Raw genomic sequence first — 1,003 nt, 5'->3', positions numbered from 1 at the left:
TCAATGACTTATTAATTTAAGATATGATTCAAATTAAATTTTAAATTAAATTAAATAAAAATTAATCCAATTAGATTGAAAGAATCAACTCATGACCTAATTCAAATATAATTTTTTTTTAAATTACTTTAATTTTTTTAAGTAAAAATATTTTACATTGATTTGAAGAACTTATCATATGTATCATATTTATAACATATCTATTTTATTTATAACATGAGAAATTTTAATAACTTTACTGCATATAAACAAAACAATATCCTTACAAAAAGAAGAAGAAGCATATTTCATGGTAATACTAAAACAAAATCTATATTTATTGCACCATCCCAATTGAAAAGAATAATCAATATTTGAACTAACACATTCAAGTCTCAAGATAAGATGAGTGTTTCCTTCATCACTTGATTTGTGAATAATAGCGATGACAAAAACGACGACGTATAGCGTGCATTGGTAAAACAAAAAGGAATGGTGATCAGGAATGAAATGCACCAACAGAAGATAATATGTCAAATTAATCTCCATCCTATTCATTAGAAGTGACATGAGGAAATAAATAAATAAATAAAAAAAAACCGAAGGCAGCACATGCACACTTAGTGGAATCTGCCTTTGGAATTTGGAGTCCAAGCTTTTGACAGGACACAATAATTATAGAAGCCAAGAAAGAAGATTATGCATTTTCTCATTTCCATAATTTTAACTCTCAGAAAAAGAAAATAAAAACAAAGGCAAAGCCTCCCCCTCCAAAAAAAGGGTAAAAATAGTAAAGTTGAAATTGCAAAAGAGAAAAAGAAGCTTGATTTTCCTGAATTTAGCCCTCTATTATTTCTCTCTTTATCTCATCTTTTTCCTACACTAATTAAGCTCTTGGTGCTTCCTTGGCTATCATGGGAGCCTGTGAAATTGGAAGAGTAATAGCCACGGCTGGCAAGGTCCAATTGTTAGCTTGATTTCTTTGCCTCTCAATGTCATTGTTAGCTTCAATATCCTGGATCAT

At 29.2% G+C, this 1,003-nt stretch overlaps 1 protein-coding gene across 1 annotated transcript in view; it reads right to left on the bottom strand.

The window, feature by feature from the left end:
- Window positions 1-654: 654 nt before the first annotated feature.
- LOC105119032 (WAT1-related protein At5g07050-like) overlaps window positions 655-1,003 on the bottom strand; it is a 2,231-nt gene continuing 1,882 nt past the window's right edge. The window contains exon 8 of the mRNA XM_011017130.1: window positions 655-1,003. Coding sequence (XP_011015432.1) covers window positions 866-1,003 — 138 coding nt within the window. The 3' untranslated portion in view covers window positions 655-865.

The sequence above is a fragment of the Populus euphratica genome, unplaced genomic scaffold (assembly GCF_000495115.2).
Source record: "Populus euphratica unplaced genomic scaffold, PopEup_1.0 scaffold2460.1, whole genome shotgun sequence".
Lineage (NCBI taxonomy): Eukaryota > Viridiplantae > Streptophyta > Magnoliopsida > Malpighiales > Salicaceae > Populus > Populus euphratica.
The sequence above is the reverse complement of the archived record's forward strand: the minus strand, read 5'-3'. Positions and strand labels throughout refer to the sequence as shown.